Source organism: Ascidia mentula, chromosome 4 (genome assembly GCF_947561715.1).
Source record: "Ascidia mentula chromosome 4, kaAscMent1.1, whole genome shotgun sequence".
Lineage (NCBI taxonomy): Eukaryota > Metazoa > Chordata > Ascidiacea > Phlebobranchia > Ascidiidae > Ascidia > Ascidia mentula.
The window spans coordinates 2,284,533-2,306,228 of record NC_138569.1 but is presented as its reverse complement, the minus strand read 5'-3'; the positions used below and the strand labels follow the sequence as shown (position 1 = coordinate 2,306,228).

Sequence of the window (21,696 nt, the reverse complement as noted above, 5' to 3'; positions counted from 1 at the left end):
ACTTATATTTGCCTATGATATAGAATAATGGATATTAGTGGTCGGTAAACAGTGAAAGAAAGATGTAGGTACATTTTTACATGCACAAATTGTCATGAGCCAAACTTAACAATGGGAAAGAAAAAGGATACACAAGAATCAAAGAAAGCCCGTAAAACTTCGTCAACTTCAAAGGACACAAGTACAACCTCACCAGGTTCAGGTGAAATTGTTCCACCACCAAATCCTTCTGCAACCCACTTGGTTGCCTCAAACCCATTTGACGATCCTCCACCCAATTCAATTAAGATGGGGCCAGGGTTTTTCCCAAATCAACCAATGGTCCGATTGCAAAGCCCTGGTGGGGGAATGCCTGGGCCCGGTTACCCTGGTTTTCCATCGAGGTCGGAAATTCATGGGATGCGTTACTCTGGTCCTCCTGGTGGGCCAGGCTGGAACCCTCAAATGCATGGAAACAATGGAATGAACCCACATCCAGGTTACCACCCCCCAATGCATCAAAATCCAAATATGCCCAACAATGGATATGGAATAAACAGGCCGCACTATGGTCCAGGAATGCCCCCATTTCGGGGTTCTCCACGAATGCATATGAACAATTTGAGGCCTGGCATGGGGCCATTAGGGTCACCGGGCCCAGATGGTGTTATGATGGAAAACCAGAACATGGGTCCCGGAATGATGTCCAGTGGAAATCATGGACATATGTTGCAGAATACAGGGCAGATGAAAGCCTTAACCAGGCCACCTGCTCAACTGCCATCTCCAAGTACGTCTGGAAGAAAAATGTCGACAAACTCCAACAAAAATGAAAGCAAATCACCCAAAAACAGTGAGCCTTCTGCTAAATCACGAAAGAAATCGGACAAAAAAGCACAAGAAAAAAAGACAGATGTGGAAAAATCAGGTCAAGACAGTGCGGAACACCATGTTGTGCCTCACTCTGTTCCACCGGCCCTTCCACAAAAGTGTAAGAGTTGTTCTATCGAAATATTAGCAACCGAGGATGCTATACGTTGCCTCGCAAGCTGCAAACAATGGTATCACCGCACATGTGTAGGTCTTACTGAGGCCGCATATTCTCACTTGAAAACGGAGGAGCTGGCTATTTGGGCCTGCGATGTCTGTATACAAAATAAGGAGATCTACTCTGTGCAACCAAAACATCAACTACTTGACCATTTAACATCAGCAGCATGAATTAAAAATATCCGCTTCATAACAACATTGCATTTTAAGCAATCTTGTATGTTTTTTGGTCTGATGGTTGGCATTCTATGCACTTATATTGGTTTTAGTGCAGAATTTGTACAGTTTCTTATCTGATGATTATTACTGCAGTTTTTAAACCTTTTTCTGATACGTTCGATTTCGTTATCGGTGCTGAATTAATTTTTTATTCCTCAAGATTTTTGTTACTGCCTCTTACATACTGATTTTATATTTTTCAATTTAAACACAGAATTCGATTTTGATTGTACATGTTTTAGTCAAAGAAATGCTTTTAAACAATACAACTTTCCTCCTTTGGTTTAACCATTACAAGCCTAATCTTACATTTTTATTGTTTTATCTCTGCTGTTATCTGTACATGGCTCCAATATAGGGGTAGGCAAACTTTTAAACTATCTGGCCAAATATTTTCAAAATGAGGTGTCACCCCCTGCAGTTTGTAAACTAACATTTACAACAATTGATATTGAATATAGTAACCACAGGCAAAAACATTTGCAATGAAATTTGTGTTAAAAGTTTTTTATGGGACAATTCTCGATTTCTACCCGTGGGCAGTGGTTGGCCCATGTATTTAATGAAGCAGGTTCCTTTTAAAATACGTAAACATGCTTAAAGTTTTGGGGAAATGATCATGCCAAGGCCTCACTCAGATTAAATACGAAAAGGTGGTCATGATTCAGTTTGGGTACATTGCTGTTGTACCTTGCTTCTTCACGCCTAACTGATTAACTGACCCAAGCTGTTTTGCAATATCACACACAGATTGTACAGGTTGTTGTGGTTTATGTTCATTCAACAGATTGTTGGGCTGGTAAACATTCAGCCATCACAATGTGCCACATGGCATGGTGGAACTTTGCCAAACTAGAGAATTCTTTCAATCACACAAAACACAGCTAGTGTTTCAGTTTGCCATACAAGAAGAAGCAACCACTTTTTGGTAATTGATGAGATCGTTTTAACAGGCACAGAATAAATCAGTACATTTCCAAAGAATATCATTTGTACAGATGGAAGTTTATGAAAGCAAAAACCAACGACCAAATGTAGGGGGTGCCAATTGGGTGTGGTATGTACACTGGCCCTTGAACAGTAGAGTTGTAGTTTGTTTAACATGTAGTACCGACAAGCTGCATTCTACTGCGTTAATGAGTAAAGGGGCAGCACTAACAGTGATGTATAAAGCCCAACCAAACTTAGCCATGTTGAGCGTTTTGACACAAACAAGCTGGGAGTGAATAACCAACACAAAAATGTCGTAGCTGTGTATGGATGGGGGGGAAAGAAAAAAGATCAGTCGGAGAACGTTTTATTTGTTTGCCTCGCGCACTGCGGCTTGAAGGGTCCTAAGGTGGGCGGGAAATCCACACAGGACAACAGCTCCTGAAAAAGGGGAGCGATACAAAAGACACGCACAACACAGTTATTACTACAAAAAGCACATGCCAAGCGACAGCCGTTTTTACAAAAATAAACACAGTCTTGGCGACGGGATGTCACCAAAGCTTCGGGTTTGTGAAGTACTGAACTGAGTGTGGGGTTTGGTACGAACAAGGTAAACTTGTGGCAAATTGCTAGTGGAGCAAAAGTCAAGAAACGAACAAACAAACATGGGTGACGATATTTATTTAATTTGCCCAGTAAGGAGCACTGCCGAAGCCAGGCTTTGTTGCCGATTTCCCAATTGAGCTGGTATTCTGAAAGTTAGGTGTATTTTTAGTAAAATGCTTTTTTAATAGTGAATGAGTTAAAAGAGTACATAAAAAAATGTAATACTTTTGAGCTAATTTGTTATGACATACACCGTTTCAGACATGGTTTATCAGCAAAACATGAATTTAATTTTACACTAATACAAAACAGTGTAATTTCTATATAATACAACCTTAGCCATTAACCTGTGTCCTTTGCGATCCAACCCCTTGTCCAACATCATTATGTTGTTGCTGCACATGAAGATGAATCTGAGAGTGGTGTTGAGTTGGTAGCATGGCCATGAATGGGGATTGGTTGTAGGGACTCATTGCGGGAGCTCCCCCTCCACCACCAGCACCACCAGTGTTAGCAGCTGCCATCGCTGCTGCTGTCAGTGTCTGAATTTTCAATAACTTTTGGTCAATCTTGTTGTTTTTGATGTTCGAAGCAAAACCAAAGTAAAAGTATTATTTTTGCTCACGAAATCAGTGAATTAGAGAGTTATTTACCAGACTGGATTTCGGTATGAGAAAATTGTCTGATTTTGATTCAAATAAAAGCATGACAAAAAACAGCATTGAATCATATAAGTTCATTTGACACTTTAACAACATAACTGAGGAAACCACATAAATTGTTGATTACAATCCATGCAAAAACGGAAGCCATCGTTTTTGCAAATTACTGCTAGCAAATAACCTGCAAGTTGAAGGCTGGAGGAGGAGTGTTGGTGTGGTGGTGGAATGCGGCTTGTTGCTTTTCGTAAGCCGACTACAAGAACAATATTGATTGTTTACAGCTATGAGGAAGCTGCAGTGTCAGCTTGCAAAAGCATTGTACCATCCCACTTGTTAAAGTTTCTACAAGTTGGCCTAGCCTTAGTAAATATATGGCCGGCCATAACAAATAGCAGTGCTGTGCGTGCATTTGCTGGTAAACTTAACATTTGCTTGCATGTGAGTTGTGCCGCTAATAACATTGGACATTCAAGCAGCACTTTGTATTAAGACACTTTACTTACTACATGATTCTTGTTGTAACCTTGACCTTGCAAGTCGTGTAAGCTGCTTGCTGATGATGCATTGATTGAAGCTGCTGTAAATTAAATAAAAATCTGAATTATTTCCTAAAATATTAATGTAACAGTTCTTCCCTTAGGGACAAATGAGCCTAAAAATAATCAGCAGCTGTGGACGGTGCGCACTGTTTTAATCTAATAGACTGTAATGTCACAAAGACTCTTGGTTATTAAGTAGGCAAGAGCAGTCACCAGCTGAAACCGGAAAGGTGAAAACAGTATGCGTTGTCTGCAACACTCCACTTCTATTGTAAATTGTAACAATATCAGCCTGCAGTTGTGCAATTCTAAGAAAAAGCAAATCCCCACTATTTCACAATATCTCCCAAAAACCTATTTTTAAGGATAAAATGCTTAAATTTAAAGCCTGTACCTGTTGAATAAGCATTCCCAAAACCAGTTCCGTGTTGTTGAAATGCTGTTGTCACATTAACAGAGTGTTTCCCACTCTGTGGTACCTGGAATGAAAAAGATTGTTTGTTGAAAATTCCAATATACTATACTACCTTAAAAATATTAAAGCAAGTTCTCGTTAGAAAATCAAATATTACAACAAAATTTTTCCGAATACAAGATAAAAATTGCTTTAATTTCCAAAAAATTTAACATAAACACATTTTACTCACAATTAATAACACAGTCAACTTGTTATACTTACTGCAGTGGCAGCAGCTGCCGCAAACATAGGTGGATACTGGAAAGCATTGTAATAAACATTTGCGTAGCCTGGGTAGGCAGCTGGTGCAGTTGGTAGATTCACAAAAGGTTGAGCTTGATGGGTACCAGTTTGTGATGCTGTTGACACCAAAGATATTACTTTAAACAAAATTCAAATTGTGATTTACCGTCGTAGCCTACTAGAGCAGGGGTTCCCAAACCGAGGTCAGCAACGTTACCAAAAAAACAACAATTAGTACGTTGTATACAGTGTGCAAGCAGTAATTCATAACTGGATTGGTTTCGTTAGCTTTACAATACGTTAGCATATTGTACAATTACTCTACTTTTGAATGGTTCTTACACTATCATTGTATCTTATGATTTCAAAGCTGTTTACATTTCTTTCTTTCGTTTTTTTTACTACGCGTCTAAAGAATTTAAACTTATCAATATTGTTGATATAGTTAGTAGTATTTTCAACGTTGATTACTTTGCAAAATGATGTGACCTTAAGACAGGGGGTCAGAGAAAAAACAGGTTCACAAAATGGGGTCCGCGGCCAAAAAAGTTTGGGAAACCCTGCACTAGAGGAATGTTTTGCAGACAAGCAGGAATTCTGATATAACTTTAAGAAAATGGCCAACCTCACAACCCTCTGCATGGAAATCAAGCATAACTACATACAAAAAATTTTTGTTCATCAGAAAACCTAGTCCTCGACACAACAAATTCAGTTGAGCGAAAGTCTAATATCTCATCACTTGAACAACCAAAACACTCAACACAAACCAAACCCTTCTGGCAAACAAACTTGTATTTGTGGTGCTTGCTTACCTTTCATCTGCGCATTGTGTTGTCCAGCTACTTGCTGAGCAAGTCCGGAACCCACAGATCCGCCAATCATACCAACAGTGGGACTTGAAGGTTCCCTATGGTTGAATTTCCTGTAAAAAGATTATTTATAAGAAACTTGCACATAATATATCAGGGCTTCTTTGATTCAAGGTTGCAAAACAAACAGGTACTAGGGGCATCTGATGTTTAATGCCTAAAACAATATTAACATCTATACTTGCTATTAAGGGGCTGCAAAAAGCATTTATTTTTTTGTTGCAGAACAAAAAAAGTCACAAGATACAAGATATATGCTTGTGTATTAATACACACACACACCAGCGAAAGCAACTGACAACAATGTCGTTTTCAACAAGGAAAAGTCTTACCTCAATTAAAAAAAAACACAGGACAACTGTTACTAAAATTGTTCTGTTATCTGTGGCTAATGTGAAAAGTACTTCACAAAACACAAAAACAGTCAACAGAAATCATAGTTTTGCAGACTGGTTCCAAGTTTAGTGCAACAGAAACATGCAGAAAACCTGATCAAGCCTGCACAGGGAACATCTAACTTGGAAACAACAAATACTAACTTAACATACCCTTGGTTAACATTGCTTGACGTAGAATCTCTGTTAACTGATGAAGGGTTTGCTGATGGATTACTTGAAGTGTGGAAAGATGACACATCGTAATAATTTGGCTGCAAAAACAGTAGATTAGATGGTTGTAAAATATGAACTGCAAATATAATAACAAAAAACCTAATCTTCTTATCCATGTTTTGGTCATTTTTTCAACACAAGTTATTCACAATTAGAAAAAGATCAACTGTTATTTTAACTGTAACACATAACACCATTATCCCATATCAGTTTGTTTCAATGTAAAACAGAAAAACTTTTAAACAGACTTCAGATAAACATTGACAAAAGAACAGTGACTCAAAAATGTCACTTGTATAAAAAGTTCAACTTACCACCTGGTTCACCATCCTCGATTGAACTGCCATTAACGGGTCAGTGTAGCCCGCATACAGGGCTGCTTCCGGCTGCAACAAAATTATGAAATATTAAGTATATTATTCAGCCAATGCAAAATACAAAGATGTGATACTTACAGCATACGCCGTCATTAGACCAGTGGCACCCATTGGAATGCCGTATTGGTTTGGCAGCAAAGGTGGAACCCCGGGTAATGGTAAATTTGGGGGACCAGTTTTGGTCGATGGTGTTGACAGAGAGGTCGACGATTTGGGAGTTCCTAAATACCCAAACAAACAATGTTTCACAACTAGTCATGGGCAAGAAAAGCAGGTTATCGATTAATTCTATGTTTTTGTGTATAATTTTGAGTACAATCCAGGGTGATTATTTCCTAAAGAAATAACTATTCAATACCGAAATTGTGTTTTTCTATGGTAGAGAACATGATAAAAAATAAGAAATTCCTTGAAATAAATTACCAGCAACCGAGGACAATGCAGCATTGCCAAGTGCCAAACCAATCATGCTTGAAACAGTGGTGCCTGCGGCTGCCTGTTGGTGGCTGTGACTTAACGAAGATGGAAGACCAGACGAGGGATACAGGTCACTGGAGGGCAGATGCTTGCCAGGTGAACTAACAGGTGGAATCACTGAAGACTGGGATGCTTGTGGTGACGCACTGGAAAAAAGAACAAACAAATGATAGAAGAATCACTCCCTGCAACTCTAGTTTTCAATAAATTTTTTTCAGAAGAAAATACTTTACAATCACTGTATTGCACAGACCATTTGTGACCTGACAAGAAACAACAACATGAAAAAAAAATTGTGTGTGTTATTGTCATGGCAACAAAGTCATTCAAAATTTAACAAGATTAATTGATTTTAAAAAATCATTGCATAGCTACAGTCAACTCAAATTAATCTTAAACTTGCTAAAATATATCTGCAGGTCATACCTATAAGGAAGATGCATTCCCATCGATCCATAAGCACCAGAGCCACCTAGTGTTGGTGCATTAGTTGTGGGCGCACCAGGAATGTTGAGTGGAGCCGAGGCAGAGGTGGCCGATGACCCAGTAGTGTGAGATGAAATATGGGTTTGACCAAGCCCACTTGCCAGTGATGAAATTACCGTTGATGGAACGGTCGACTGATGAATAAATTAAATGATTTTAGGAGTTTTAGTCCCTTTTTATGCCATGCTTTAATGTGTTAATATCCACTGGTCAAGTATCACCTTTAAAACAATATTCTTTTGCAAAGACACAATTATTTTATTTCATAGACAATGGAAAAAAACTTGAGTTTGCAAAAGTACTGATTTTTAATCATGTATCACATAGACAGACTCTTACTTTAAAGCAGTCTTTGGCATTATTATAGAGGTTATGTTGAAAATGCACAAAAATTATTGAGAACGTTTTTTTTTGCTCACAGATAATTCATCTTTTGAAGGTGTGACAGACATATGTGGCATCGGGGAACCTTGCAGGCTACCTTGTAAACTCGTAGATGGAACTGGTGACCTGATGCTCCGACCTGTTTAGTACATATATTACATTTTGCACATATTGCCATTAGATAGTACATGACTATAGAGTATGACAAAAATAGTGCATGGTTACTACAAACCTATTTTTTTTAAACTCCAGAGCATAGTTGGTTGAAACTATTAGTTGAAAAAATGAAATAATGTGTGGTAACAAACTACAGGTTCTGCTTACTCATGCATAACCTACCCTGTAAATACCACATGCCACCTAGTGACATTATATTGATTTAGCACTGATCCAACCCGCTGTACCACAAGGTGCTAAAGGAAAGCTGGTAACAGCAGATGAATAATGGCAGAGTGCAAAAATAAGACATGGTTGATACATATTATTGTTCTTACAATTTTTATGTGTGTGAGCACTTAGAAATTGAAACTCAAGACTTAAGAATTTTTAAGCTGTGAAAATTGCTGCAAATTACAAAAAACAATTTACCAGCGGAGTTAGCGTGGTCGGTTCCAATTTGTTGTTGCTGACCGTGTGACGTGGATGTATAGTACGAATGAACTGGGTTTGTAATGCTGAAAAACAACGTTTGTACTTTACTTTGTTGCGAAAAACTTAGTTCCTGTCAACACTGAAAACAAACTGTTTACATTGTGAGATATGAAACGTAAACCTAGAAATTTAACAGTAATTATTGGATGGAACTTACCACAAAGCAGCTCTATGATGCAATAAACACAACCTTATGTTATTTATTGACCATATTGAGGTTTTGTACACACCTTGCTTGGTCATGCGTGGATTCCGAAGGCAGACCACTAAGTGGAATGTTGCTACCGGCAACCATTCTAGAGGAGCCGTACGACGCAGAGAGATCTCCAGATTGTTGGTTGGAACCATGAGTTGGACCAGACGAGTTGGTCGACGACGATAGTGAACTTGGGTGGGTGAGACCTGGGGGTCCTCGCATGGGTTCACTTTGCTTTGGAGCTGAATAACAAACAATTGTGCGACATTATACTGGATGTTTTGCATTAGAGATTTATACATTCTTATATACATTCAGTAGGTTTCATCAGTGCAGCTTTGGTGCCATTACAACAATCCTAACAGTTCAAAAGCAGGTTGTTGTACGGTGTTATTTCTTTTAAATCCCCGTTGCCTGATTTGCTGACTATACAACATCTATGGTACATAGAAAACTGGGCTCACAAACCTTCAGAAAACCTTTGGGAAGTGTGAACTGAGGTAGCGTCGCTAGCTTGTTGAGCTGATAGAGATAAACTATCAGCAGATGCACCCAACTACAACAAAACATCATGATTCAACATTTAATTTGCAGAAAATTTAAATGCACTAGTAAGCATCAAAAACATGCTCACCCAATAATTCATAACATATTCAGTAACAAGAACATAGAAAATAAACTCAGTCCAGGAACTAAATTTACCTGTTTTCCAGTTTGTGAAAAGTCACTTTGTAAACTTTGGTAGCTGGAACGTTGGATGGGCCTCGATTCCGACTGCGACAAAAAGTTAGTTTAACAATAGTTGTTTAATTTCAAATATTCAAGGTTAAACTGAATGTGTTGAGAATGCACACCTGCTGACCAGACATTTGGTTTGGAAAGATGGAGGAGTCAGATATGGAACCTGGTGGCAGGTGGTTTAACAATGATCCTTGTGATGTCACAGCACTGTAAGAATGTGAATGTTAGAGCCTATTATGATATTTTGTTATGGCCCCTTTTTTATAAACCAGTACATTAAAATAGTGTGAGAATAATTCATGACAGCTAATTAAGGAGAGAATACCAAATATGTTTTGGAAATCAATTAGCAGTAGATATGGTTTTCTGTTAGCGTTACTTTTTAGTAGTTAAACTTCAATATTACTGCTGACCTTTTAGAAAACAAACTACTTTGTGCTGGTACAGGTTTGACCACAGCATTGTTGCTATTTCCAAAATCATTCGTTGGTGCCGGTTCATCAATGCCAAACTGAAGGTCAAAAGTTGAAAGTTCATGGTAACCACTACCACCAACCCCAGGCATTTCAACGGCTGCAGCAGGAATCTATAAAAAGCAATTATTTGAATTTTGCTGATTGAAAAACAATAAACAACACCGGATCGGTGAACCAAGCCACCCTGGTAGGCTGTAGATCGATACCGTATCTATAAAAAGCAATTATTTGATTTTTTTTCAAGTTTTTTGTTTGGGGTTTGTGTGCAAAAATGTAACTTGTACAGTTTCTGAATAAGGTCTCACCAGTATAGTTGTGTGGTAACTATATAATATGATAAATTTGAGCTTGTACTAAAATTTTCAAAAGAGTTTGCAGCGTTGGACTAATATTAACAGGGAATATAACATTTTTTGTGACGGCTTTTAGGAAACAAAATGTGCACCTTGGTGTTCACGGGAGGCTGTTTTCTTCTGGATTCCTTTGATTGACGGATGGGTAGCGGTGCACCAAATGACAGCGTGTTCTGACTCATGGCTGTAGTTCTGCCAGGCAGACCAGAGCGGATTGCATCACTGTCCATTTGCTCGTTGGCGACTGGAGACAAACCAAGCTGTGGACACATAAAAAAATGATGAATTGTTGTTGTTTTTTTTTTAGAAAATACACTTTTTCCATGGTGAGGGATGCATTACAATGCATTATTGGCATCTGTAAAACAGCATTTGATCTCTGGGAAATATTATAATACCACAATTTATGCAAATTGTTTACTCGGAAACAATAGACAAAACAAAATTATTAATGGGAACCTGGGTAACTTTTTAACATCAACACAACATGGCTTTCACCACCAGTAAAATTTCAATTCATATTTAAAGGCATTAGTAACAATTAAATTAACATTGAAGTCACAAACTTAACTTAATAGCAAATAGATTTGTGGTGTGAACATGTTTAACAAGAAGTAGAACAACATATAACTACACAAAGATGCACACAAACAAATACTCACTGAAGCTTTCACTGCTTCTGTTGCCTCCCTTTGTTGCTGTGTTTGTGAGAAACTGGTGTATTCAGAACCGATTACTGATGCGCCACCTTGGTTTGTATTCTGAAGGAGAAATTTTACAACATTACACCCTAAAAGCAAGTAAATGTCTGTGTACTAGTGTACGTTCGAAACTAAAGTGTTTTACAAACATAAACAGTGACTTTTACATAATGATTTTGTGCATTCGTGCCACTTTAAAACAAACATATTTACAATTGTTTTTCTAAATGGATGAAAACCATACCAACAGTATTCTTCTAAATTTGGGCACATTCATCACCATATTTGCTGTGGGCAGAGTGACGGTAATTGGCACAATGCCAGGTCTTCAATTTAAGCAACTTAATAGTTCCCCAAACTCATAATTAAACCTCACTCCTTTGAAACTTTCACACACTTGAAAATGCAGGTTGTGAGAGAGCACATTAACTTTTTGAAATTGAGAGCAGGTTTTAAACACCAGGATATATTGTGTTTTTGTTGCCAGTGTAAGTTGTGCGTGAAACAAAACATCCCCCATTTTTACCATGAAACTACATTTTATGATTTTTTGTCTGAATTTTACAACAGTGAACAAACTATAAACAGGCACCGGCTTCAGGGGCGTGAAAGCAGATTTGGAAATATCCGACATCTGCCCAAGCACTGGCTTCTCTTGTGACTTGAACTGATCTCCGAATGAACCAAGCAACGATGAACCGCGATCGTTAGCATCCGCACTCCTTTTACCATTAAGCTGGGGAAAGGACCTTAAAAATGGAAAGGCCACATTTGTTGCGACCTATATGCCAAGTATCCTTCACAATCTTTGTACCAATCTCCCTCATTTAAGGACAAAAATTAGGATAATTTAACACAGGTGTATCTGGTGATCACAAAAACCGTTGGTCTGTGAGTTACAATTAAAATTCTGTTTATTGTTTTTCTAACAATGTAACAAAAGCGAAATAAATTTTTTTAAATATAATGAAAACAAATGGAAATCTACATATATATACTGTTTCCATGGTTATAATCCATATTCCATAGTTACTTATGTGTTGTTACTTACCCATCAGAGTTCCTGGTGGACGTGTACTGACCAAGAGTACCGGTAGTTGAACTCTGTGACTGGTTCTCATATGAAGAAAACAAGTGGGATGAGCTCTCAATATCATTTACTGGTTTATTATCGCTGAACAATGAGCTGGCCTGCATACATTAAGGTTTCTGTTACGAAACAATATGGGATTGTATTTAAATAAGGGAACAACGGAATTTGAGCATTTGTATCGGCTATGTATGTTTTATTCTTCCCCTTGGTAATATTTTCACTTGGGAGGGGGATATTACAGACATAATGCCACTGTTGGTTTGAACTTTCAAAACTAACTTTTACTAACATTCTTTCCTGTTTGAAGAAAAAGAACACAAATAAAAAATTTAGCAAGCAGAAATAAATGTTTGGGCAATTTAAAAGTGTCATAAACTATTTCTACTTACCATGAGTGTGGATTACAACAGGAAAAATTAAAGACAGTTAAACAGTAACTTTCAACTATATTGCTCAGCACCAACCTGTCCCTGTAATTGTTGTATCACAGAGGGTGCCGAGGATTGGGAAGTATCAGCTGTGTTATAAATTCCTGTTTGACTACCAAGACCATTTGATCCAATAGCTTGACTGTAAGTTGCACTGGAACCATTTGCAGGACCTTGACATTAAGAACAGTAGTTAAATATTTTACATTCCCACACCAAAGCATTTAAGCCCCAGAGAGCCAGTTGCAAGTATTTACAAAACTTTTGACAAATCTGCAGACAGTTGATAAATATGTAACAATCATCTTTATGTCAGTAAAGTTGCAACAAATCACATAAAGTTGGAAGAACAGACAGAGAATAAGTTCAAATGAAAGTAGATTTATATTATTGCATGCAAACATACTCATGTAATCCAAACATTTTCAAACCTGCATTTTTCTTGAAAAGAGATTCAAGATTGATTCGTTCACCAGATTGTGGGGCAGACGAACCTTGAGGCTGATTGTGATTCGGAACAGAAAAGTTACCAACACTGGTCGGGGGAATAATCTGAGCTTTTTGTGATTGGAACACTTTCGTTTCGGTGAGCTGAAGCATAAGAATTACAAACATTCATTAGTAATGAGTAATGCAAAAAATACAGTGCAGACAAGAAGTAGTGAATGCACTTCTCAACAACTGGTAAAAATGGTACAAAACTTTTCGAGAGAAAAAAAATCAATAACATGATGTTTCCTGATTAGTCTTACTTCTTTGAGAACAATAATTTCTTAGATCAGTGGTTCTTAACCTTTTTTCTAACACGCCCCCTTTTAGTAACGGACTTGTGCCTTACGCCCCCCCAAACTGTAAATAGGTTTCAGACCAAAAGCAATTGTGTTTTTGTCGATCTACGCAAATAAGCTAGCTAGATAATAACTGCAACACGATAAAAACATAATATGTAACAATTTAAGCTTGCTAATTTAAACTAAAAAGTTACGGGACCAATAAACGGTTTGTGACGAAACAGATGACAAAGGTATTTTGTGATGCAATGGTTTCTTTGTGACATAACAGTACCTTAACTGCACTGGCGGATTTTTTATTTAAAGTAAAATACTTTTGTTCCGAAACTGCAAGAAAAATATAACAGACAGCATAGGACATTAAAGTCACTGCAAAAAATTAGGTTTGGGTATAGAGCTTGCGCCCCCATGAGAATCAGTTGATGTTAAGAACCACTGTCTTGGATAATAGTAAAAGAAAAAATGTAAAAAAAATGACAGACTTACATCGTCAGCCCAGCTGTCTGTTCCCCATTGTTCACCAAACGAATCATTTTTCTTTTCCGTCTGCTTTTTGGAATCGTCATTCGACCAAGTACCAACCTTCAAATCCACATCATCCCAATTCTCTGTGTCCCCGCCCCAATTTTGATTTGTATTTTCTGCACTTTTATTGGTGAAAGTTCCAAACCCTTCATCGAAGTTGTTGTTGGGGAAGTCCCCAGTACCACCGTCCTCATTCTCTGATTTATCCCGGTTGTATCGTCTTCACAAGAAACAACACGATTGGAACTCAACCATACACAAATCTGACACTTGCGTTGTTTTATATTGCAAAGTACATTTCTTGTGGCCTATGAACAATTATTGGGAGAAAAGCCGTTTTCATAATTCTAAACACAGACATTTGTCAAAAAATTTTCAGTGAAAAAATATAACTAGCCACAAAGCTTGTATTTAAAATTATCTAAACAGAAAGTGTTCAAAACTACATGTCAATATATATATATATATTTGAACTACAACAAAACTGCATGTCTCATTCTAGTAAGTGGAAACTAAATTTAATGTTTGCGATCCTTGGTTAAAAGTCAAAGACCAACTTGACATACTTTGTAATAAACTTACCCTTGGAACCTTCTTGGGCCTCTACCGGGTTGGCGTCCTCTACTGTTGTAGGAGCCTCTACCACGACCTCGGCGACCTCCTCGGTTTCTATCGCAATTTTCTGTATTTCCTCTGTTTCCTTCTTCGTCTGCGGGTTTATCATGATCCACTGAACAAGATAGACATCTTATAATTGGTAATCTTAACTTGAATATCAGTGATTTCCATGGGAGGAGAGACTTCATTAATGCAGGGAATTAATTTTTGACAACACAAACAAAAAGCAAATTTAACATTGAGTTAAAATAAACATGTGGAAATTGAGTCCTTTTTGCACTCTTTCATATGTTTTGTGTTATGTGGAGAAATAAGAAGTTCTAAAATAGGCAAAGGGGGAATGTATGGTTAAAGGTTAAGAACCACTGGCTTATAAGAGGTTTTTAAGTGGAGTTCAAGAATAGCTGCATCCAGTCACAGTGCAGTACTTTTTCATTACAAGGGTAGCCCAATTTCCCAAACATCTCACATACATATAAACCAAATGTTCAATTTTGACAAATTGGTAATACACTGGGTTTTTGTACATGATGCAAAGGTCATCACAAACCTTTACGTCTGTTTGTGTTACGCCCTCTGCCCCTTCCACGAGACTCATTTCTTTCCCAGCGTCCACCAGATGGACCTGTGTCTTTTACTTCATCCTCGAATGTGTCAAATGACTTGGAGGAAGAAGTTTGTGCATTTTTCCCTTTCTTTCTGCCAGCTGTTTCCCACTCATTACTCTGAAATGTTCAACAAAAAGTTTCATAGATGAAAATATTTATCGTTTTTGTCATTTTCAACAATAACTAGAATCAAACAATACTCATCAAGTCCCTAATATAATCACAAGGAAGTTTCTAAACATAAAACAACAATGCAACTTCTGTTACGTTTTGGTCACTTTTTATTTCACGAATTGTACTTGGGTTTTGAAATAAACCTGTTCAAAAGATCCATTTTCTAATATCAGTTCAATTGCTCTTCCTGTGTCATTGTTAGCGTCATAGAGTGCTGTCCTGGCATTGTCTTCTGTGGTTCCCGTAACTTCCATCACCTGAAACACAGTACAGTGTGAAACATAACCTTTCCACCACATGGCCATTTGTTCAACACAAATTCTACCTTCTCTACAAGCTGATTTTGTATGTCTTCTTCTCTATTGCCATTGCCATCGATAATCTGAGCCAGTCTCAACTGCTCAGCCGTGGCCTTAAAAAAATTAGTTTTTATAAAAAAAATTATAGGAAACCAAAGTCTTTGGAAATCAACACTCATACTTGTGGCTGTTTTTGTTGTCCATTTGCGGACTTGTCGCGTCTCGGTGCTCGTGGGGCAACAACCATTGACATGGTTTAGTTATATACATACATATATACACCAATAAAGTATCTGAAAAAACATGTGTGACAGTGGCATTAAAAAAACAAAATGCTCTGCTCTTAATTTAAACCTCCAAGCTGCATTATGCCAAACATGGTTCTTTAATTTTGTTTTTGTTTCCTAATAATGAGAAGCATAACAACATAAGAAACTGGTTCATACAAACACAAACAAACTACTATGCCAATCAAAGTAACAGTTAAACCATTTAACTTGACAATCGAAGTAGGCCTACAGCTTGAGCTTCCAATATAGTAATGATCTTATTACAACTAAATTACAATTCTTTAACAAAAATAGCACATTGTTCAATGTTGGCGTCAAAAAAGTTCAAACGTGCTTTAATTTACAAACATATTTCTAAAAGAATCAAGCAGAAACAAAAAAATAACATCAAAACTAAACCTGACGCAATTCGCAACAAACCGAAACCACGCGTCGTTAGGAATCAAGCGATACATTTTAACAGCAAGTTAAAACTTAAATTTAATAAAAAAGCAAAGCCAACAAATCGCCCGAAATACTGCCACAAATCACAAGAGACCGAAAATAGGACATCGCGGGAAGCGAAATTCAACCTCGCGCGTTCAACGATCGCCAATTCCTTCCACATTCTTTAGGTCACGCTTCCGTGCTGTTGGTTGTTTAATTGTCTGCAGCTCCACCTAGCGCGCATCACGTGACCAACCGCTAAATCCTTTGTCAAGAAATGTTGTTTGTCGTAAAATTGTAAGTTTTGTTCCATCTTTGGTGATTACGAACAACTTTTTGTAGCTTTGATTTTGCAAAATAATTTATTTCTGTCAAGTGTTCCTGACAAAAAGATTTTTATGTCATTACAGAAAATTTTTAATTTTTTTAATTTGGGGGCTAATTGCAACAAAAATATCAATCAGAATCGTGTAGTGGCGATTAAATTGTGATTCAAGTTACAAAAGTAGGGCTTTAAATTTTTAAAATTACATTTTTATTCAGGCCAGATGTGATATAGCATATTTTAGCACGTAAATCATTGGTTTGTGTGAATTCCCAAAACAAGCAACCGTATTTGGGTATTTCACAGTAAATTTTCCCTTTTATAGCGTTTCGCTTATCATAGGTTTCTGCTTGTTATGTTATGCTCGTAAAAACTGTGGCGACTTCCCCGGGCAGTGGACAGGAGAGGGGGATGCAACATTTGTGACGTGCCAGGGTCCATACTAGTATAGGAGACACATGAATATCAACATGGGGCCCATGAATATCAACATGGGGCCCATGAATATGGTTGTTTGCCTTTGAATTGATGAATTTCTACCGCAAAGGCTTTGCGCCGCTCTACAATCTAAAGTAATTTACAAAAAAATACTCGCATAAACATATTTCGCCTCTTCCCAACCATCTTATCAGTCTATGTTTCTTTTTACGCGCGGTAGGAAAGTTTTTATCAAAGCAGAGATTTTTCCCCACGAGTTTTACGTTGGAGTTGCGCTTTAAACGAAAGTGCCAGAGGGGATCTAACGAGAGCATCGATAAAACTACAAATTATATTTCATTATTAAGCTTCTGGTTACTGTGGTTTATTATCAACCCAATGTTTTTGTGAATGTGTGTTTTATCTGCAGCAAGCCAATCAAAATATTTAAAAAACAAAGTTGTGATGCAAGCTAAATTTTGGTGATTCCACAGACCAATTTATTTTACTCACAAAGAGTTATTGACGATTAGCGTCAGTGTGTTTAAAACCTTTATTTTAAAATCCTACAGAAATATTAATTTCGCCATAATGGCACCGTACATATCTGTGTTAAAAAACACAAAAACAATACTCAACGTAAAATACGTGGAGGTTAGCTGCAGTACACCTTCCTTTTTTTGCCAACGTCCATCAGAAATAAATGTGATATTAAAAGACAGCCCGCAGGATTCACTGGGGAATTTTAAATGCGACACCCATTACTAAACGATTTCATGTACCAGAATATTGTTCTCTCAGACAAATCTGTGGCCAATTGACAAAACGCTATTTTCACACTCTTAAAAAGGTCATTATTGCTTTTCCACGAGACACAAAATCTCTGACCGATACGTCAGTCATGTTGACCAAATTTTGACACCCTGTCATCTATTGTGGTATAAACTCCACACAAACAAGTGTTGGTCTTTTTCATTCAAAGCTTTTGTTTTAATGCATTGCAACTCCACATTTGGACACGTTAGATTTATACGTGGATTCCCTGATGTTTGCTATGGATTAGAAACCGACTTTGAGGACGACTGAAAAATGATACGATCAACCATAAGTTACGTTTCATTTTATTTAAATTTGAACAAAATCCGGATGTACATACTATATAACATAGTAGTTGGCTTTCGAAAACACGACAATTTTAGGGCAAAACATTTGAGTACTTAGGTCTGTCGGTCGACTATTTCTGCTTCGAAAATGGTCCTGTGTCCGTTTAAATTGTACGGTTTTGTCCATCCTGACCGTATTCCGTTATAATTGAAATGCTTCGCAGGCATTTTATTTCGTATCATTACTTGCATTTTGGCAGCCGTTAGGTGGCGTAAACTATTTAAACTGTTCCAGATGAACGAGTTGTCTCGAAGCATGACGGACCTACCCAGCTAACAATAAATGTTGCGACTTTGCGACTTGTTGGTTAGAAGGTTGGCATACGTTTGTAGTGAAGCGGGAAAATGGGTGTAAAGAGTTTGTTTGCCAAACAGCAAGTCGATATGTATCTTGTTGATGATGTAATTTTGTGAAAACCTCAAGAGATTTGCTTCGTTATGCTAAAGTGATGGTTAAAGTTCTTACAAATTGTTACCTTTGCATTTCATCAAATCATATGTATTTGCAGTGAGTAACATGCATTAAAATGTCGTCAAACTTGAACAAAACTTTTGTACAAACACAAGAAGCCTTGTACTGGAAATTTTAGTTACAACTTATTAGTTTGTTTGTGCTTGGAACAATGGGCTGTCAACTGCACTGGACATATCACATTGAGATTTAATCCAGACAGTTGAAAAATTGCAAGAGCTTTGGGTATTACAAACAGTTGATAATCCTATGGAACGTCTTGTGGATTATTTTGCTGTAGTTGGATATGACTTTGACAATGAAGGTAAAAGTTGTTTTTTGTGAGTTTCAGATGTTTGATTGTAATTTTGTATTTTCTTCGTTATCCTTTCATTTCCTGCATGTATGTGTAGTTACAGAAACACTATGCAATGTATTTTATTATGTCTCTGTTTAGAAAAAAGCCACACTTTGAGGGGTAAAGTTTTATCCAGAATTCCTGAAACTGACTGGAAGGATGTTCCATATACACATGGCATTGAGTTGGTAAGTGGATGTAACTTGTTTCTGATTGTAATCTGTAATGTATTAGTAAGTGTTAGTGCATTTTACTTGTGTTTGTGCAAAGGTAAAACCTATTTCATTTAATCATATCATCAGTGAACAATCTGAATACAAGAATCTCCTTTTTTCAGTTTTGCAAACCAGGTGGTTGGTATTTATTTCACAAAAAGCATCAGCCAACATTTCATGTGTCCGTCCTCACCAACGAAGAAGGAAAACAGTGTTACTGTGCTGTACACTGTTTCCCAGAACCTGTCCGCAATAAGAGCCCGGTGCACAAAAATAAAAGCAGATCAAACTCCGTTGGCAATCACAATGCAAGGGACAATGACGTAGGGGGTGATGAACATATCGACGATGCCATGTGCAAAGTAACAAGCAACGATGAAGATCAGGACGATGATGAAGATCATTCAGAGAAGCCTGCTGATGTTATGATGTTTGCACCCAAATGTCTGGTGTTGCTCTCACATGTGAAGGATTTTAGAGTGTTAAAGGTAACAAGTCATTTAGTTCAGTGAGTTGTACAGTTGTTAAATCTTCATGTGTCAGTAAACATTTTGAAAATTTAGATTTAAAAGTAGTTTTGCATAATTAGGTTATATTTTTAAATCCTTGATCTCAATCACATGACAGCTTGTGGCATTTATGACCTTGCACCTAAATATAGTTATGGGTGATCAATACAAACTTTGAAAGAACTAATACCTGCTGACACAATTAATGGACTTTGTGGCAATGGAAAAAAGACATACAGCTCACATTTTTTACAGAACTGTTTGGGCCTAATTTACACTGTGTACATCGAAGGCCTCAGCATGTCTCTAGAAAACATTATAGCCAAATTACTGTTGGTTAAAGTACCACCTCCTGGCTCAACTGTTTTGCGCTTTACTATTGGTGCAGCCGATAAACAAGCATTGCAAGTTCCTCAGAATGTAACCCTTCCCATAACCCGGTCAACTGTAACAATGCTACTGAGGCAAATGGGTGAGTAGCAAGTCTTGCTTTTTGCTTTGTATGTTTATACATAATAAAAAGTTGTTTGTGCTTTAATTTGAATTGTCTTGTGTGGACTCAATGTTCTTTGTATTGTGACTGTGAGTCAAGTGATCCTCACTAATCATCTTTATCAATTAGAATTAATTGTAATTTGGTTAGATTAAAGAAAACAGATTTATTGTCAGATTGAAAAAAACAACATATTTTGTGATCAGAGATCCTATCATAGATCCTGTTGATTAGTGTTACTTGTTTGACTTTGCTGTGTTCATAAAAAATCTATTAACTTTCTGTTATTGACATAAACGTTCAGAGCGACGAACATGTCACTACACAACTCTTTGACATGTAGAAATAAAATTGGTATTGATTTCAACAAATTCTGTCCCATTTCCAGGAATATTAAACATCATGAACATTCTGTGCGCTGCACTTGTCGACCAGAAGTTGTTATTTTATTCGTGTAGTTACAATCGTCTCACTGAGGCATGCAATGCACTTGTAGCCCTGATGTATCCTTTCTCATACAGGTATGCATTACATTAAACCCCTCATGTATATATAGGGTGCATACTGAAAAAAATTTTTAAGTAGCAAGTTATTTATATAATTACTTTCCAGCAATTAATTCTTAAAGTGAGCATGTACAGTTTTCATAATAATTTGCTACACGCTTGCAAGTAAATATGATTGTGTAAGTTTCATGTACATCCTATTTCCAGCTATCCCTATATTCCCATTTTACCAAAGCACTTGTTGGAGTGTACTTCTTCGCCAACCCCATTTCTGATTGGAGTACATGCATCATTCAAAAGCGATCTAAATGAGCTCGTGAGTACATACATAACATCTCCAGTTTTTTTTGAATGCCATAATGCTGTTTATGTTGCAACTTGAACTGTAAATTTAAATTAAAATATGAGTGAGATTCCTATTGTTAAAAATGTTAAAAGATAATTTCTGTAACATTAGCAATGTTTGTTTAGTGGTCACCATACTGATTACCAATGAAGTGTTTTCACTCTTCAATGAACCTTTCCAGTGTATTTGCTTTATAATTTCTAATGTAACCCCAACTACATGTCATTGCCACAAACTTGTGCACTTGGGTATAATCAACCTTACGAAGCAATACAATAGAGCCGATAATGTTTGTAGTCACCTCAAAGTGTAGTCATGCTTGACTATTTAGCTGACAAGATTGTTCAAAGTCCCATCATAGCTACCCTGATGAGACCTACTAGATTGAAACATTGGTCATCTGTATGCAGCTCACTATAATAAACCTTAATACTTTTGCAGCTTGATGTGATCACTGTAGACTTGGATGGGGGTGTGATTTCCATACCTGAGTGTGTAACGATACCAATGATACCAGAACCATATTATACAAGTGTTGTGGAGGCTTTGACTAAGGTATTTCCAAAACAAGCACTTCGGTTTCAGACCATAGGCTTCATCACAGCCTTATGACTTTGAATGTACAACATTGACTAAACATCTCATCTT

At 37.2% G+C, this 21,696-nt stretch overlaps 3 protein-coding genes across 4 annotated transcripts in view; 2 read left to right on the top strand and 1 right to left on the bottom strand.

Moving 5' to 3' along the window:
- Nucleotides 1-25: 25 nt before the first annotated feature.
- LOC145898409 (uncharacterized) lies at nucleotides 26-1,556 on the top strand. Its single transcript, XM_082986850.1, has one exon. The coding sequence runs from the start codon at nucleotides 112-114 to the stop codon at nucleotides 1,198-1,200; it is 1,089 nt and encodes a 362-aa protein (XP_082842976.1). The 5' UTR covers nucleotides 26-111; the 3' UTR covers nucleotides 1,201-1,556.
- Nucleotides 1,557-2,009: 453 nt separating this feature from the next.
- On the bottom strand, nucleotides 2,010-15,844 carry LOC145898377 (uncharacterized). Of its 2 annotated transcripts, XM_082986811.1 has the most exons (31): nucleotides 15,731-15,844; nucleotides 15,576-15,662; nucleotides 15,394-15,507; nucleotides 15,019-15,193; nucleotides 14,433-14,580; nucleotides 13,812-14,070; nucleotides 12,966-13,125; nucleotides 12,571-12,707; nucleotides 12,065-12,204; nucleotides 11,606-11,762; nucleotides 10,975-11,073; nucleotides 10,405-10,572; nucleotides 9,897-10,069; nucleotides 9,597-9,690; nucleotides 9,445-9,516; nucleotides 9,211-9,298; nucleotides 8,777-8,984; nucleotides 8,484-8,569; nucleotides 7,931-8,034; nucleotides 7,452-7,645; nucleotides 6,972-7,171; nucleotides 6,627-6,769; nucleotides 6,486-6,557; nucleotides 6,109-6,209; nucleotides 5,504-5,613; nucleotides 4,668-4,804; nucleotides 4,383-4,467; nucleotides 3,953-4,026; nucleotides 3,631-3,702; nucleotides 3,135-3,329; nucleotides 2,010-2,933 (listed from the first exon to the last, which is right to left on the bottom strand). In XM_082986811.1, exons 1-31 carry the CDS (start codon nucleotides 15,800-15,802, stop codon nucleotides 2,865-2,867), a joined length of 3,993 nt encoding a protein of 1,330 aa, XP_082842937.1. In that variant the 5' UTR covers nucleotides 15,803-15,844; the 3' UTR covers nucleotides 2,010-2,864. The 2 variants fall into 2 exon arrangements, with proteins under 2 accessions (XP_082842937.1, XP_082842938.1); XM_082986812.1 differs by lacking the exon at nucleotides 3,631-3,702.
- A 2,839-nt stretch (nucleotides 15,845-18,683) lies between these two features.
- Nucleotides 18,684-21,696, top strand: part of LOC145898375 (myotubularin-related protein 5-like) — a 30,136-nt gene continuing 27,123 nt past the window's right edge. Inside the window, exons 1-7 of the mRNA XM_082986809.1 lie at nucleotides 18,684-18,946; nucleotides 19,079-19,167; nucleotides 19,317-19,682; nucleotides 19,959-20,175; nucleotides 20,585-20,717; nucleotides 20,910-21,018; nucleotides 21,490-21,603. Coding sequence (XP_082842935.1) covers nucleotides 18,892-18,946; nucleotides 19,079-19,167; nucleotides 19,317-19,682; nucleotides 19,959-20,175; nucleotides 20,585-20,717; nucleotides 20,910-21,018; nucleotides 21,490-21,603 — 1,083 coding nt within the window. The 5' untranslated portion in view covers nucleotides 18,684-18,891. The remainder of the gene's footprint in view (nucleotides 18,947-19,078; nucleotides 19,168-19,316; nucleotides 19,683-19,958; nucleotides 20,176-20,584; nucleotides 20,718-20,909; nucleotides 21,019-21,489; nucleotides 21,604-21,696) is intronic.

Excerpts from the sequence above, each read along its gene's own strand:
- LOC145898409 (XM_082986850.1), top strand. The coding sequence starts at position 112 with ATGGGAAAGAAAAAGGATACACAAGAATCAAAGAAAGCCCGTAAAACT.
- LOC145898377 (XM_082986811.1), bottom strand. The coding sequence starts at position 15,802 with ATGTCAATGGTTGTTGCCCCACGAGCACCGAGACGCGACAAGTCCGCA. Across the intron at positions 6,770-6,971 it reads TGCATTGTCCTCGGTTGCTG|GAACTCCCAAATCGTCGACC; the intron begins GTAATTTATTTC and ends TTGGGTATTTAG. Across the intron at positions 3,330-3,630 it reads CTCCAGCCTTCAACTTGCAG|ACACTGACAGCAGCAGCGAT; the intron begins GTTATTTGCTAG and ends TTGAAAATTCAG.